Source organism: Mytilus californianus, unplaced genomic scaffold (genome assembly GCF_021869535.1).
Source record: "Mytilus californianus isolate M0D057914Y unplaced genomic scaffold, xbMytCali1.0.p SCAF_5, whole genome shotgun sequence".
Taxonomy (NCBI): domain Eukaryota; kingdom Metazoa; phylum Mollusca; class Bivalvia; order Mytilida; family Mytilidae; genus Mytilus; species Mytilus californianus.
The window spans coordinates 106,225,436-106,239,955 of record NW_026262701.1 but is presented as its reverse complement, the minus strand read 5'-3'; the positions used below and the strand labels follow the sequence as shown (position 1 = coordinate 106,239,955).

Sequence of the window (14,520 nt, the reverse complement as noted above, 5' to 3'; positions counted from 1 at the left end):
CCCTGTAAACCTAGTTGGTGTTGGTTGGTAGGACGTGAGCACAGAACATCTTTTTTGTTTTTTTGCTAAACGATAATTGCTTTTAAGTTAAAAATGGGTGAACTTTTCATTTTGTAGGGAGTGTCTATTAGGTCATGGTAAATATAAATATAATAAAAAAAAATCTTTTTAAATTGAATAAGATAAGATAAGATAAGATAAGATAAGATAAGATAAGATAAGATAAATTTTATTATCCAATTTTGGGCCCCGAGAGGCATAAAGATTATAACATATGTATATGTAAACGTTCACAATTGTTGGCCGTTCTTGCATGTTATTCTTATTCGTTTCGTCGGTAATAGGGTAATGTAATCCGGATAATATTGTACCCGACCTTTATTCATAAGTTTACAATCGCCAAAATGTCAGCCTTCTGTAAATTATTTTTCTTTTCCAGATTTTCTATTATAGCAGTTAATTTCAATATCTATTATCAGTCCAATCACGATTTAATTTGAGCAAGACACAGTGTAGATTTTGTAGAATGTAACAGCTAGATATTATATTGCATTGCATATTATATACATATCTGACATCTGTGTGATGAACTTTGCCCCATCTTTTAACAGATTAAGGACCCATTTTTTAAGTACAACAATCAGTGTTTATTTATGCAGTGCTCTACCTAGACATTAAAATAGGAGGATAATCTTGTGTGCTTGGAAAGGCCATCTGTCATTGTTTTGTCTACATCTGCAAGCTGTTTGAGCTAATGTAGCTGGATAAAAATAAATCTCTTCAAATATTACTAATACTATACAAAATTAAAACTTTGTACACAGAAATAATCAATTATGTTTCTTTATTATGTTTGCTAAGTTTTAGCCTGCACTTCTTAATATTAATGCAGAAATTTGAGATGTAAGTTATTTTTTTCTCAGTAGAAGTACAATTTCACTTCAGGAATTCGATTTGTGTGTTTTGTAATCAAGATCCTTGCATAAAAATATGGCGGACGAAATTATTCAAAAGTAAGATAACTGTATCTAAGTAAAAGTGAAGAATTTGTTTCTTTAGTTACTATAAATAAAAGTATAAAAAGTATTAATCATATTTTTTTTAAATTGAATTTTTCCAAATGATGTATTTACTTTCAAATTTCCATTACTAAAGTTTAGTAATGGAAATTTGAAAGTAAATACATCATTTGGAAAAATTCAATTTAAAAAAAATATGATTAATACTTAGTTTAGTAATGGAAATTTGAAAGTAAATACATCATTTGGAAAAATTCAATTTAAAAAAAATATGATTAATACTTTTTATACTTTTATTTAGATAGAGTTATCTACCTTCTGAATATTTACGTCCCCCTTATTGTTATCCACAAGGAACTTGCATACAAGACACACAGTTAGAATTCCTGAAGTGAAATTGTATTTTTATTGAGTAAAAATGACTTGCATGTATATCTCAAAAGTATATAGTTTCAATATCTATAAAAGCAGTATAACACTATAGAAAATTAAGTTTTCAGGTAAAATCTATTGGTTTTTGGGTCAATATTCAGTTTTTGGCAGGTTTTGGGAGTTCTTTGGAAGTCGTGGTTCAGTAATTGAGCTACAGTCCATGTTTATAAGCTAGAATTGCCTAATGTTGTTATTCTTCGCTTTATCAACAAAATTTCAGGACACTGAAGATTACTTGTTGTTTAGATAAAATAAAATTTAAATAAAACATGTTTCAGAAAAGTAAAAAATCCCTTGATTTTGAAGCTCCCTATTTTCCAATCCTGCAGAAGATGGTAAAATAAACACCAGAATTTCATTTGATTGGAAACACCCATTTATCATGTTTATACAATTTAAATCATCTGTTTTTGTGCAGATATGTATTGTCAATGTCAATCAATACAATTCAATTCTCAAATGAAGGGACTTCTTTATTTTGACACCTTCTGTGGAGACCAAAAAAAATGAATCTTAAAATCCAGGAAAGGTTTTTAATTTTCTGAAACATAAAATGCATTTAAATTTTAATTATCTTGTTCCTGCCATGCCTTAAAAACTTTCCTTGGTGCACAGGTTTGTCTGTACTTAAAGTAAGGTAGTTGGTTCACTCAGTCATTTTGGCCCTAAAATAAGAAATTTAACTTCGAAAATTTGATGAATACTTATATTAACATTTCTAATTGTTTCAATTAAAAAAGATTTTCACCAATTCCGTCATTGGTGATATATTTGTGACATCAGTAATGTAGATTAATTTTGTTGAAACCTGATTTGTTTTGTTGCATAATTTGGCAAAATTTATGACAGTTTTTGGGTAAAGATTGCATGAAATGCAACCAAAACCCTATGGTACTGACTTGATATTTAAACCTTCCAAGGTTTATCACTACTTTTGAGATACACAAAATATAGTGCATTGATCAATACATTCTAAGCATCCTATCCATGAACATTTTCAGAAGTTTATCAATGAAATACATGCTCAGATATTCAAGTTACAAAATGATGTTGTACTTGTCAAGAAAATTACATAACTTGTGCAAGTTGTAGGAATCTAAGAACTGTTCTATAGATATCAATGATGTCATGTTAAAGTAATCTTTAAAATTGGGGTTGTCGTCCTTTGTCCATAATTTTAGTTGAATCAACTACAACCAATGCTTTTTACAATGCAATGTTTAATTTTACTTCCCACTGATAAATTTAAGCAATCTTTACCCTTCAGTGCTTACAAGTACTTTGATTATATTTAATAATTTTAAGAGTTTGGCCATAAACTGTGATTAATAACAATGCATTTGATAAAATATATATGCTGATCATCTGTTTCAAGCGCTCATTTAGACCACTTGCAGAAAAAACTCATTCAAAATTACAAGATGTGGTCTACCTTACATCCAAAACTAGATTTACACACAAGATATAAACACTAGTCTACAAGATCGATTGTAAATGGCTTGTTCTGTAAGGGTTATCATAGGAATATTTGTACTTTAAGGAATAGAGTGGCTTAAAAGGTCGTTGTCCATGGAAAGGAGCATTAATTCCATTGCTTTTTGAAACTTAGGAAAGTTGTTTTGTTGTCTATACCTATTTTTATAATGATTGAATTGCTGTGTGAAAGAGAATTTTTATTTTATATATTTTTTTTTAATCCTAGAAACACATTGTAACTACTGAAATATTTTGTTAAAGTGGTGCGAATTTAGCAGTGTACATTTTGTATTTAATATTCAAGTGCTCAAATTATTCAACATTAGTTTTTGTTATTCAGATACAACTGAAAATTCAACAATGTTTTGAAATGAAAGAGATCATGATGGTCAACAGATAACAGATGTCCAGTAGAAATCAAGGAAGTAAACTAGATGCAATGGCATACATCATTTGCCAGATTCCTGGTATCATCTTTTTCTACTTCAGAACAAACAAATTAGTACGCTTCATCATTTTAGTCTTCCTTCTTGTGTTTTATTGTGAATTTCTACATTATTATTTTGTGTTGCTGATGTGTAAATGGCCAACGTTACCTCATCAACAAGCGGAAGGAACTATAGGAGGGATGAAATCACCACCATTGAAAGCTATGATACTTGCCGATACACATATTTTAGGATGGAGAGAAGGTCATTGGCTAGATAGAATAAGAAGGTAAAACATTTATCACAGTTTTTTAAATTTAAAGTGTAAATGCTACTTTTTTGTTGTTGAAATGTTATGACTAAAGAAACATATAGAAGTAAATTTTGAGGGGAAGCAATTATTTGATTTAAAGAAAAGGGTTGTTGAGTTACCTAAACTTTTCAGGGCAAAGACATAGAAAATGTATTTGTAATTTAATGCCATTTAAATCCTTTGAATGTCTGTTTAGAGATATTTAGTTCAATCATTAAATGGACGATTTCAAGAGTCAGATCAACACTTAACGTGGAGCAATTTCCTATAAATCAGAAACGTTTGAATGTTCTAGGCAAAATAAGAATAAAAGTTTAAGTTAAGAAACGACATGCATTCAATCCATATGCAATTCTTATATAGTTTGGTAAAATAAAGTAAGCCATTACACTCAGACTTGTATCAGGTTAAATATTCTAGAAGAATGTTGAAAAACTAAATAGAATTTGGCACAATCCAGGAATTAATTTAACATTACAAGCACCTTCTTTAACATATGAAATTTTCACGTTAAGCATTTTAATTATGATATTTGTTTAGATTTGGTTGATTTTGCAGTTAACTCATACAAACCTATGATCTTTCAGAGAATGGATGATGGAGAAATCTTTCCAGGCCTCTATGACCATCCACAATCCACAGGTGGTTTTTCTTCTAGGTATGACATAGATTAATTTGAATTAATAATTATAACTGTTAATTAGAAAATGCCAATGTGCAGTTTGCTTCATGTTACTGATGATTCAAGTTTATAGTTTAAAAAGCGTCAGAGTTAAGTACTTGGTAGGAGTAATTCAAGGGAATCTTGGTTTGAAAAAACAACTTATTTACAAATACGATCATGGTAATTAACATGGGCATATAGTTAACAACTAAGTCTGTGTTTGTTTCCGCAGCCAAATCTTAGAAACCAATGAACAAACAGATATATATATATGGATCTAGAAGAGATGAGTATGTGCTATTAGATGGAGGTCACATCAACCTTATTTCATAGTTTTGATATTTAAGTTTCATTGTTATTATAATTATTAAGTCAATAGCTGACATATATTATACCTCCACTCTAGTTGTGGCGCTATAATGCAATCACCTTTTCAGTTAGTCTGTCCATTCAGTCGTCTGTTTGTCCAATACATTTTTTTGTAAATATTTTTGTCACACCTTTCTCAGAAGTTAATTTACAGAATGACTTCATATTTGGTCAGCAGCTTGACAGTGATGGGTTGTTATATTTTAGCATTTTCCAGATTTGTCAGATACATACTTCCTGTTTGTTGATATGTGTAGTTTGAATTTTTTAATATGTTGAATTAACTCAAAATGTTAAGTCGCACATTTCTCCAATACTTTTGAAACATAATGACTTGATATTTGGTCAGCAACTCAACAGTGGTCAGCTATGTGTGTGTGCCTTTTGGATCTATGAGACACCTACTTCCTGTTTTCCAATACTGTGAATTACGAGTTGGGATATGCTAAGCACGACAGCATCTGCATTAATTCATGTTTTAAAATTATGAACCTTATTTATGTTTATATCTAAGTTTTGATCTGAGATGCAAACTTCGTTTTTGAAATTATTTTCATGTTGAGTATAGTATAATTTGATAATACATTGATCAAATTTTTCAATAGTGAATCATTGTGTCTTTAGACAACAAGTCTCCAGTAGAATACTGTTTCTATTTCATAATGTTAGGTAGTGACAGGTAGGTACTGACTTATTAATCTTGATAAACTTTTTACACATTTGACCCATTTCAGGTGATTTGTTAGATGAAGGCAAATGGTGCTCTAGTAAAGAATTCAACTTTCATGTAAAAAGATTTAAAAAGATGTTTAAAGTTCCATCAGGGACTGATGTATACACAGTGGCAGGGAATCATGATATTGGATTTCATTATATGTAAGACTCTGTTTAAATTCTAGTAGATGTTCTGCTATAGGTGGATTAAAATGCAGTTTTTATTTGGTATGTGGATTCATTTATTTTCTTGGGTACCAATTTTTGTAAATTGAGAAACATTTTGTTTTTTTAGTGGATACTTCTTTTGCAATTTCAACAAGTTCAGCATAGAAGCCTTCAAGAAAGTTGTACTTTGTCAAACTCTTAAATTTGTGATTAACCTTTAAACCATGAAATCCACAAAAATGTGTGCCCATGAAAAATTGTTAATCCACAATAATTAAAATTTACAATTATAGATAAATGATTGACTGTTACCCTTTATTTCAAATATCTTTTTGGACACATAAAAATGCATTATTTTAAGTAAGTAGTCTTTTCAGTGTTATTTAGGAGAAGTCAATAGAAACCTCTTCACATTGAACAAAAAAAAAAAACTCTGTTACTTGAGCAACAATGGAGCAAGCAATAATTAACATAACATGTAATTTTCAATATGTTTGACTTATTCATATTTATGTTACTATAGGATCTCAGATTTCAACAGAAGAAGATTTGATAAAGCATTTTCTACCTCTCCTGTACAAATGGTTCATAAAGATGGTGTAACGTTTGTTTTACTGAACAGTATGGCTATGGAAGGGGATGGTTGTAATCTTTGTAGTCAGGCTATTAATGATTTAGAAGATATATCATGGGAATTAAAATGTGCAAAGGTATGTTTACATTTACAACAGTAAAAAAATCTTTACAAAAAGTGATTTGTTTTAATTCAAACAGATTTACATGATGCATTGCTTGGTACTGTGGATTCGTTATTATTTGTTGGATACCAATTTTGTGGATGTTCTATAGGCTTGAATGCAGACTTGCAAACCATGAAATCAATTATCCACGAAAATACAATTTTTCCTCCATCCACGAAAATTTGTACCCCAAAAAAATAAATGAATTCACAGTATGTGTAAACAGTATTTTATACATGTTCTTTTGTAGATTTAAAAATTCTTTTAAGAGTTAGTGACCATATTTATCTCCATTAATCTAATGTTTTTGATACTATGTACATGTTCTTTTTTCAGGGTATATCTGAAGGTAAAGAAATGCCAGCAGTCTGTGATGGTTTTAATAAATTTAAGTACTCACAGCCAATATTATTACAGGTTAGTTATAGGAAAAATTGATTATGGTTGGTTTTTTTTATCTTTCCAAACAAAATATATTGAAAAATGTGGTCAAACATTTAACAAAAAGTATATAAATTTAGATTTAGAATAAACAAGTGGGGAAGGTGTCAATAAGACATAATTTAATGACATGAAAGACCAAAAGACATCAAGAATATAAAGATAAGGAGGTGTGGTATGATTGCCATTGAGACAAGTATCCACCAGAGACCAAAGGACGAGGATGTAAACTAATATAGGCACTATACAGTCTTCAACAATGAGCAAAACTAAAACTTTTATAGTGAGCTATAAAAGGCATGATAAAATATGAAACAAAAAGAGAAAACAAAGAAGAAAAAAGCAAATAAGGCAGACAGCAACTATTGACAGACACTGAAAAACAGGTTCCTGACTAGTAATAGGAACAAAAAAATGTTGCAGAATTAAAGAGGTCAACATACAGTCTTCAACAGAAGACAAGTGTCTATACAATATGTCAAGCACTAAAATAAAATTACAAGAAATTATTAAAGATCTACAATTAACCGTTGAACTCCCTCCATAATCTTGGTCCGTGTGAATAACAAAAAGGTCCAGAAATGAAAACAGCAGTGGTATTAACTGATATTTTTTTATTATTTTCTGTTAGCATTTTCCCATGTACCGTCCATCAGATGCAAATTGTACAGTACCCGATGCAGCTCCACTTGATGAAAAATATATTCCATTTAGAGAGAAGTGGGATTGCTTATCTCAGGAAGCTTCAAAACAGGTAGAACAATTAAATGAAATGTATTTATTTATTTATTGAAATAGTTTTGAAACAAAAACACTATCATAGATATTGTTTCATTTCTATGATAATTACCTGAGATTAACTTTTTTTGGTAGTAGTTAAGGTGTATCATCGGTATATATTTCCTCAGAAGAATTTTCTAATACTTTGCCAAAATGAAGGTTTTACTATGCGTTTTTCAAGAATATAATAAAAAGTATGGGTCACCGTGCTATTTTTCAAGCTAAAAGTTGTGCAAAATTGCCCAAATTTGCATAGATTGTTCATGAAAAAACACATTTTTGTAAATAAAAAGAAATCTATGAGATAGAATTTGGAAATTAAATATTAGAAGATTTGTTTTATAATATGCTTTAAAAAAATAAAAACAAAAAATGGTGTCACCGAACTTTTTTCTTGCTACAAGTAAAAAATGAAAATTTCACTATCATTCCAGTATAAAAATTTACTATAAGAGTTAAATCCCCTTAATGGCTAAGCTGAAAAATTGATTGAAAAAACACAAATATTTGGTATTTGTTTGAACATTTTGGATAATGCAATAAATCACTAATTTTTCTTTATACAAATAAGCAGTCTTACACATAAATTGCAAATCTGTCTCCAAATTTGCAGATTTAGGCAAAGAACTAGACCGATTGTGTACTGCTATTGTACAATCCAAGATGGCGGTATACAGTGAATCTACCTTAAATCATAAAAACTGTTTCAACACATGCCTTCCCCAACTGACAATACATAATTTCGAACTTTTAAAAGAATGAATTATCTTCTGTTTGAGAATTTCGTAAAGCTGTAGTTTTAAAATCTTTATTCTATAGTTGTCTACATTATTAAACAGTATAATGTGGATTTATTCATATTCATAGGATACCTATTTTCTTGGATTTCGTGGATAAATTTAGATGTTCAACGAAGTACAAATTATCTATAGGTTTGTATGCAGACAATGGCAAAACAACAAAATCAAATATCCACAAAAATTCAATTTTCCTCAATCCATGAAAATTGGTACCAACCAAAATAATGAATCCAAAATATTAATGATATTCTGTTTATTCTCAATAAAGAAACACCAATATGACAGATTCAAACACTGTAGATATGACCCATTATGGGCATACACAAATATATATTCAAACCCTACAGAACTGGCACATTGAGGGCATACACAAATATATGTTTATTTACAATATAGAAAAGAACCCTGGACGACATACACACATATATGTAACCAAGCTCCACAGAACTGGCCACCATGAAGTTATCTGTCAATCTCAGGGTTATGATGCCTTGCTTATTATAAAGATTTGCCAATTTCAATAAGCTAAGGTCTTTGGAAGTTCCCTGTGTGTTGTTTTACAATTTACTGAAATGTAATTTATCTTCCAGTTATTTGAATGGATAAATCCACGTCTGATTATAAGTGGACATACCCACCATGGTTGTTATGTTTTACACAATGAAGTTACTCCTGAGTGGACTGTTTCATCATTCAGTTGGAGAAATAAGAAAAACCCATCATTTTTATTAGTAAGTTTTTCTTTAAGTCTTGATAACCTATTTTTTAATGTGAATGCATTTTACATTATATGCTTTTGAGTGTATAGTGCTAACTAGCTCATCGTGTTGAGTCTTAAGATTTTATATATTAATTCTATCTATAAAACTTTTGACCAAGTTATACATCATCTAATCTATGTTAATTATTTACAATGAAATATTTGATATGAACTTGATGCCTACATTTTGGATTTTGATATGAAATTCTATTTTAACACATTAATTTAGAAGGCAATTGTAAAGCTATTACCATTGAATTGTAAGAAATATTTTCATTATACAATTTAACTTAGTCTTTTCCAGAAAAAATGGCATGCCATAAAACCTTAACCAAAGGCTTCAAGACCCCTGTATTTTCTGGTCACATCCATATTTTAGATAAAAATGGTCATCTTGAATTGTTTTAGTCCAAATAAAACTTAATTTTCATGATTCTTTGACCAGGCATTTTTTACTTACACAATTGCACACTTTTTCTGTCATACCAATGATATCAGTGATAATTGCAATAAAAAGAAGTCTGAAATATAATGTTGTTAATCAAATCTTAATTGGGGAGATTTACATGTGTGCCCATGTTAAAATTAGGAATTTTATGATTTTCTTTTCCTCAGTAATAATTTGACTTCTTTTTTCTTTAGTAAATTTTTTTTCTTTTTTAGGCTGTGATAACAGAGAAAAACTTTGAAGTTAGTCAGTGCTTTTTACCAAATGAATACACGATATTTTCTTTATACATCACTGGTATTCTTATAATTTTGATCTCACTACTGTTTCCACGACGACAACCAGCTGTGATATATAATGATGATACAAAGCTTCATTGATACCGTTAAAGACACAAGAATAATTCATGAGGTCACGATACATTCCATTCATAAACATAAACCAATGTCAAAACATCTACACAAGAATCCCTTTTGTCATTTACATATATTTTTTTAAGCCCATCATAAGTTAACAGAATAACTACCAGTTACTAGTACTTAATGTCAAAGGTTAAGTTAATCTATATTGCTGGATTACCACACTGTAAGTTTGTTTTATTAATGGAATTATCAGAATAATGATGAAATTATAATTTCTGCTAGGTATGAAATTAAAAATAAGTGAAATAATGATTTATGATAAATGACTACGGTCTTTAAATAAACTTGATAAACAATGGAAACCTAGTATGGATATTCCTTGATTTACAAGTTGTTGTTTAGAGTTACAGTCACTATGGCATGAAATCATGATGTGTCCGTATTGGTTTTGTATCCAGTTTGAATAAACAATTTGTGTGCAGATCAAAAGGAAAATTATTTACCTTGCTATTTTTGTTCTCAACTGGAGGTGACACACTAAGTTTGTTTAAAACTTTTACCCAGGAATCGGATTCTGGATTTAAATTAGATAGGACATTTTCAAAGTTTCAATAAACAAACTATTTGTTTGTGTTATAACAGAGTTGAGTTAAAAGGATAAAAAAAAAAAGTCAGAATTTTAAATGCATAAAACTAATATTAGGTAAGAAAGTGAATGTCTTCTTCCTTCTATTGCTAATCATTGTAGAAAACCAGTCAAATATTATCTGGTAGGATACAAACCCTGTTTTTATTATTTTAGATTTGTAAGACAAAGGGAAACAAATTTGGGATAGGGCTTGCTTTTTGCTCAATTTATATTTTTGGAAACAATATTCTTGGACCAGCACATTTTTGTTTTTGATGTTATGTATAATTATTTAACAGATTCTTTAAGATATGTATGTTTAGAGTGTTGATGATGTTAACATTTTATGCATGCAGTCATGATGACCCAGTAAATCATAACCTGTACATGTCAGCATATTTTATTGCCATCTTTACTTTGTTTATATTTTAATAGGAAATCTATACTGTAAATTTATAAATTTATGGGTTCTTTTATTATTGCAAATGTTGAACAATTGACAAAAAAATTATGAGATTGATTATTACAATTTCAGGAAATTCTTTAAATAAATAATACTATCAAATTGTAACGGTATGTTTTTATTTATGAGAAACCTATCCTATGGCTATTTTCACAATAATTAAAGTTTTGCAAAAGATTTCTGAATTTTCAGTACCGTAATTAAATTAAAATATATACGTGAAAATATTCATATTTGTAGTTTCCAAATTTTAAAGTGTATTCAAAATCTGCTCAAAGGATAGCTTTTGAATACATATTTTCAGGCTTTTTGACAAATTAATGAAGAATCTGTTTCATTTTTTGATCAAGATTATGATTTTTACAATGAACCCATAAAAAATTGAACCCCCTAAAATAACAGCTACTGCCAAAAATTAAATCAGGTTTGTAATATGATAGGAATAAAATGTGTGCAGAAAATTCATTTTCCTCCAATGAAGAAAATGCAGTGTTTTTGATGTGTATAGAATCATTATCTTTTTTGTTTGTTTCATATTATGCAGATAATTTCTAAAATAAGTGGTTAAATTCTACCTTTTCGTTGATTAGTTATTTGCATGTTACACATATAAATGTGTGTTTTATGATCATTGTCATTATATTATATTTATTTTTTCATCGTGAGGAACATATTAAGTTGAGATTGCATTGTCAAATGACGTTTTTGAACTTTGTACAGCCAAAAATATTCTGCATTGTTTGCTCAAATCATTTAATTATCTATAAAAAGAATTTTGTTTACTTCATGTAGAAATGCATCATTTAAATTATTTACTATAATATAAGTTGAATTTTTTAACCTATCTTTAGCTTCCAATATTTAACTATGACAGAGTTGTAGAGTAATGCATACTTGAACATTAACCAACACATATTTAAGGTTTATAGTACCTATACCTTGATTATAATAGCTTTTCTAGCTGCAGTGTATCATATGGCATTTTGCTCCAAATTATTTGTCAAGAATATTTTTAAAAGGTCAAAGATTTCAATTGTAGAACTTTTAGATATTTTTATTTGAAAATATGTTTATAAACAGAAATTTTCATTAGTTGTGTGAAGATTTATACTGAAACAGTTTTTATTGAAATATAAGTAACCTTGTTATAGATAAAAACACATTTTTTAAGAAAAGCCATTTCTTTTTTTATGACCAATTGACAGTCGTGAATAGCAATATCTCTTTGAAGTAATTAAAAAAGTAGCCAAAGTTGTGACACAACTATTGTTCTTAGAATGTCAAACTGGGTACATATCATATATGTTATCATTGTGTGATCTGTAATTTTCACAATACATATTTTTATATATATTTCATTTTATCAGGTTTCAGTACATTCTCCACAGAACAATTTATATGTTTTTTGTTCAGAAATATACATAATGATTTGCAAATTATATTAAACTTATATGATGAAAATAGCAATTTAAAATTTGGTGCTTATGTAGCACTTTTATGGATTAAAACAGGAAGATGCAAATTGTCAGTATTTTTATATTTGCTCATCAGATTAACTGATTTATTGTATTTTCTTTAACATAACAGCTGATTAAGTTTCTAACATATGTGTACAAATAATGACAAGTATAATGGAACATTGAATGAAAAGGATTTTACTATGAACTTGCATGTATTAATGCTTAACCTGGGCTCTCGGTCATAAAACTTTACTCAGTACTCGGAGTACAAAATTTGTGCTCGAAACACCAAATCCAGGATTTTGATTGGTTAATTTCTGAGTCTGAGTACGAAAATCGTGCTCAAACTTTTTATGACCGCAAGGCCTGATGTTTCTCAGATATAATCTAGTTTAAATACAGATCCTGTGTCCAAGTGCCCATTAGACGTTCACGTTTTGTTTTGATGACTTTTTAAGATCTTCAAAATTTTGAAGGGGTTATATCATTGGTTGATGCAATTATTATCAAAACAGATAATAGAATGCAGTATTCTGTAGTCAGATTCCTGAATGAAGTATAGTCGGATCCCTGAATGGAGTATAGTCAGATCCCGGAATGGAGTATAGTTGGATCCCTGAATAGAGTATAGTCAGATCTTAAGAGATAGATGGACACATGATTTGTATTATAAAACCTAAATATCTCAAATATGGTTAAATATAATTAAATCATAGTTATTCCTATTTCATATGATAAGGTTGTAGGGTCATTTGTCGTCATTGCTTTGAACAGTTTTTTTTTACCTCAACAGTGACTTCAAGTTGTATCTATATTAGGGGAGCTGCTAAGTAACCTTCCAAAGATCTACAAATTTATCCATTTTACTTACCAAATGAAATAAATGAACATTGTTCTTTATATACATGTATTATAATTATTAGGCTATTTCAAAAAATGACTCTTGAAACCAACCAATATTATATCTTCATATTGTGATTGTTATCAATAACAAAATGACTGATTAATACTTTCTTCCATTTCATCTGCACATTTATGGATTTAAAAAAAAAAGATTGATAATATACAATCGTAGCCTTTGTATAAGGTCGATACAAGCATATAATGACCTAAAAGAAGTATATCTACTGAGGGCAAATTCTGAGGTTGATATATTCTCAAATGGACCTCATCCAAAAGCTACAATTGTTGTCAATATGCCACAAATAGAACTGAAATTCATTTGAGTGGTTGTATGATTGCATCACAAAGTATTGAGGTTTTAGATTTCTATTTTTAGATATTTAAAAAATAACTGCAATATCACTTTTTCTAACCACTGTTTTCAGTCTACCCTTGAAAGTACAGTTGAACATATGATGCCTATAAACGAATCAAATTAATTAGAATATACTAAAAAATACTATTATAATTATACATTGAAATGAATTGCATTATGTCATTTTACTGTTTACAATGCATTTGAAATAGATAACAAGTTGTTAATGTTTTTGCTGAATCATTCTTAATAAAAATACAAGCAAAGTACCCACATATACATTTGTTTTATTCACGTTATATATTTTTCTGAAAATGAGGTGAAGTTTGTAAATTTTGCTCATTGTTTTAATATGAATTTGAATATATTGTAAAATTCACTCTGTAGGGAAGAGGCAATATTCTTAAATGATTTGTTGTTTATAATTTTATATTGAATGTTATATTTTACATCAATAAAACGTAAGAATATTTGCACTTGTTTTTATAAAAATAAGGCACATGTAATGAAATAGGTAAATGCTATGATCCTTCCTAGTGTGTTTATTTTAATTTTTAAAGTTTTAAGCATTAATTGATGACAAAGGATAGCAAGGCTTCAGTGGCTTAATCTTTATTTTTGGTTTCATACGATGGTGAATTTAAGAAGATCAATGTTAGTAAAACAGACTCAAAGTAATGTTACCTTCACTAGCTTTATCCTTAACATCTTAAGTTGAAATTTTATTGACACAATTTTACATTGGAAGGTTTTTTTTATTTTTGAAACTTTAGGTATATGAAAACTGTTCACTTATG

At 28.9% G+C, this 14,520-nt stretch overlaps 1 protein-coding gene across 1 annotated transcript; it reads left to right on the top strand.

Moving 5' to 3' along the window:
• The first annotated feature begins 390 nt into the window (after positions 1-390).
• Positions 391-14,195, top strand: LOC127700482 (metallophosphoesterase 1-like). The gene is made up of 9 exons (XM_052203981.1): positions 391-417; positions 3,268-3,644; positions 4,256-4,326; positions 5,436-5,577; positions 6,107-6,293; positions 6,660-6,740; positions 7,396-7,518; positions 8,935-9,075; positions 9,768-14,195. The coding sequence occupies exons 2-9, from the start codon at positions 3,331-3,333 to the stop codon at positions 9,930-9,932; spliced, it is 1,224 nt and encodes a 407-aa protein (XP_052059941.1). The 5' UTR covers positions 391-417; positions 3,268-3,330; the 3' UTR covers positions 9,933-14,195.
• The last annotated feature ends 325 nt before the right edge of the window (positions 14,196-14,520 follow it).

What these genes read in the sequence shown, in the direction of transcription:
- LOC127700482 (XM_052203981.1), top strand. Translation starts at nt 3,331, where the DNA reads ATGTCCAGTAGAAATCAAGGAAGTAAACTAGATGCAATGGCATACATC. An exon ending in GATATTGGATTTCATTATAT is followed by an intron (nt 5,578 to 6,106) that starts GTAAGACTCTGT and finishes ATGTTACTATAG; the next exon opens with GATCTCAGATTTCAACAGAA. An exon ending in GGGAATTAAAATGTGCAAAG is followed by an intron (nt 6,294 to 6,659) that starts GTATGTTTACAT and finishes TTCTTTTTTCAG; the next exon opens with GGTATATCTGAAGGTAAAGA.